This window comes from Corvus brachyrhynchos, unplaced genomic scaffold (assembly GCF_000691975.1).
Source record: "Corvus brachyrhynchos isolate BGI_N302 unplaced genomic scaffold, ASM69197v1 scaffold26, whole genome shotgun sequence".
Classification (NCBI taxonomy): Eukaryota; Metazoa; Chordata; class Aves; order Passeriformes; family Corvidae; genus Corvus; species Corvus brachyrhynchos.
This window is the reverse complement of record NW_008239324.1, coordinates 159,099-161,872: the sequence shown is the minus strand read 5'-3', so window position 1 is coordinate 161,872 and position 2,774 is coordinate 159,099. Positions and strand designations below refer to the sequence as shown.

The 2,774-nt window shown below is 55.5% G+C and overlaps 1 protein-coding gene across 1 annotated transcript in view; it reads right to left on the bottom strand.

Annotated features, from left to right (window-relative positions):
- The window catches only part of GSE1 (Gse1 coiled-coil protein), a 19,009-nt gene that overhangs the window by 1,416 nt on the left and 14,819 nt on the right, over positions 1–2,774 (bottom strand). The window contains 4 exon segments of the mRNA XM_017740779.1: positions 346–493; positions 496–630; positions 2,261–2,629; positions 2,737–2,774. The exon segment at positions 2,737–2,774 is cut by the window's right edge and continues 2 nt beyond it. Of these exon segments, the coding sequence (XP_017596268.1) occupies positions 346–493; positions 496–630; positions 2,261–2,629; positions 2,737–2,774 (690 nt within the window).

The following is a 2,774-nucleotide window of genomic DNA, read 5'->3' as shown; positions in this document are numbered from 1 at the left end:
GCTCCCTGCGCCACCCACAGAGGGTGCCAGCCCTGCTCGAGGCTCTGCCCAGCCAGCAGTGATTGCCCCCAGCATCCCAGAGCATTCCCAACCCTGGCACTGCCTGTGAGGAACCTCCAAGTGCCACTGGGAGGATGCTGGGCAGCTCTGAGCACACCAATTTCTCATGCATGCATCCGTTTTTGCAAAAACAACAACAGTGCCTGCTGCTTTCATGCTGCTCCTGCAGTGCTGGAGAACCCCCAGTGCTTCCCCAGCCCATCCCAGCAGGAACCAGTGACACCCTCCCAAGGGAAAACAAAGCACCAAGTGCCATTTTACCCTCCCTGCCCAACCCCCCCACACCCCCTACCTTCTATATGTTCCTGGTAAGCTGCAAAAATTGCCTCGATCCCTTGCCACTTGGGCCTGGGGTAATCTTCCTCCTCTTCCTCCTCCTCCTCCTCCTCCTCTTCCTCCTCCTCAGAGGCGGAGTCCCGGGGCAGGGCGGGCAGTGGCCGGACGGCCCCTCGGCCGTGCCGTTGTGCGGGGGCCCGGCCAGGCGGGTGGACGCCTGCAGCTCGGGGATGTTGTAGTGGATGGAGTTTTCCAGTTTGTGGTTCTGCTCCGCCGTCAGCGCCGCCGTCCCCCCTGTGGGCAGCCACTGTCAGCTCCTGCCTGCTCCCCACGGCCTCTTCAAGGCATTAATTCTACCCTTCATGGATGTTTTGGGGGGTTACAGCATCTTCTGGGGGTTTTTGTCACTCCCTGTGCGCTGGAGTCGTTTTAGCTATCTCAATCACTCAGCTGAATGGGTTTGGAGGCTTTGGAGCTGTGTTATCCCTAATTTTTAGCTTCAGCAATGAGCTCATGGGATGCTCCAGCGACGAAGTTGCCAGTGCCAAACCCCAGTGGGAGGACAAGGGGGTGATATCCCAGTATCCAGCCAGCTTCCTGCATCCCTGCTTATTTTCCTGGACATCAGGGAGAATTTCTTGATAGCAATGCCCACTGGAATGGGCTGCCCAGAGAGGCAGTGGAGTCCCCACCAGTTCAGGAATGGCTGGATGTGGCTCTGGTCTGGGTGACAAGGTGGGGATCGGCCACAGGTTGGACTCGACCTTGGAAGTCCTTCCCAACCACAGTGATTCTGGGATTCTGGGATTTGTGGCGCTGTGTCCCCCCTCACAGCATGAGCTGGGAAATGCTCGTTAGGCCTTGGCCTTGATGAGCAGCACCTGGACTCAGCTCCTCTGGCACTTATCACAAACCCTGTCTGCTTACCCCAGGCACTGCTGCTGCCTAACGAGCTCCTGTGTAATGAACAGCCTTCGAAACTTCTCTTCCTGGCCTGAACAACCCAAGTGGGATCATCATTTTGTTATCAAACTTCCACAGAGAGTCACTGACCTGAACTGGGGCCAGGGTGGGAAATTCCTGTGACTAAAGCCCTACAAAGTCCCTGAGTGAGACTCCAGGAGCTCTCCTGGACCACAGTGGGCTGGGACCAGCAAATTCCCTCTCAGAGCCAGGGAATTCTCACATTTCCTGCACTTGGAGGATCCCTGAACCACAGCAGATCCTGAGCTGATCCTCCACTCCTCAAAGCTCAACACTTCACTCACTGAGCAGATGCAAAGGCATCCAAAGCGAGCATTTCACTGAATTCCAGGGGAATTTTCACAGGTACCTTGTACAGACTCTTTCTGTCCATGTGTGAGGGTGAACACGCCATAGCAAATATCCTGGGAATCTTACTCTCCTGGATTCTAAAGTACCTCAGATTGCTAAGTTAGGCCTGGGAGGAAGTTACTGTTGTGTGTGAATTCTGTATGACTCCTCTGCTAAATTGTTTAACTTATCAATCAAGTTTAAGTTAAGTTTAAATGCTGTTAAGTGCTGTTAAGTCTAAGTTAAGTGCTGTTGGCCCTTTAAACATAGCCCGTTGCTCAAGTCCAGGCTCAGTTTAGCACAGGGGTCTGTTCTGAACTTGTGACTCAACACGAGGATCTTCCACACTGCTTTTTGTCCTCCCCCTTTCCTATCCTTTTGTTTCCCCCTCCTCCACCCCTCACATGGATTATTTGGGGTTTATTTATTGACGCTGGATTTCTGTTTGCTTTTTTCCGAGTGCTTTAACCACTTAATAAACAGGAGAGCGAACCTTGCCGACGAGCTTTGCTGTGATGCTGGTTTTACTCTAAGCCTGGTTTTGCTGGTACTTTTGCTGGTGATTCTTAAAGCGACTTTAAAACACGAATTCCCAACAAATCCCCATTACCTTTGTGCTTCTGCAGCGCCTTCTGCGTGGACTGCAGCACCGACTCGTGGAACTGGTGGGCAAACTCCTCGGCAATGAAGGGTTCCCAGGGCTTGCTCTTGCCGTTCATGCTGTGGGACAGCGGCACCGGGATGTCCTTGGGGAGGGGACCCCTGACGTAGCTGAGGATGCTCAGAGCCTTCTTCCCGGGGTGCCCATCACTCAGCCGGGGCTTCTCCGGTGCCGTGCCCGACTCCTTGGGCCTCGGTGGCTCCTGGGCTCTCAGCTGCTCTAACCTGGACGCTTCCGCCGCCTTCGGCACCTCTGGCACGGACACGGCGATGCCCACGGGTTTATCCAGGTCCAGCAGGAGCGGCGGCACCGGCGGCTCTTTGGGAAGAGGAGCAGCAGTTGGACACAGCCAGGACTCCGTGCGTCCCTCAAGGCAAAGCCGTGCCCCCCATCCTGAGACCCAGGGAAGGACCTGGGGCGCTTACCGGTGCTGGGGGCACCGGGGCTGTCCCGCGGGGAGCTC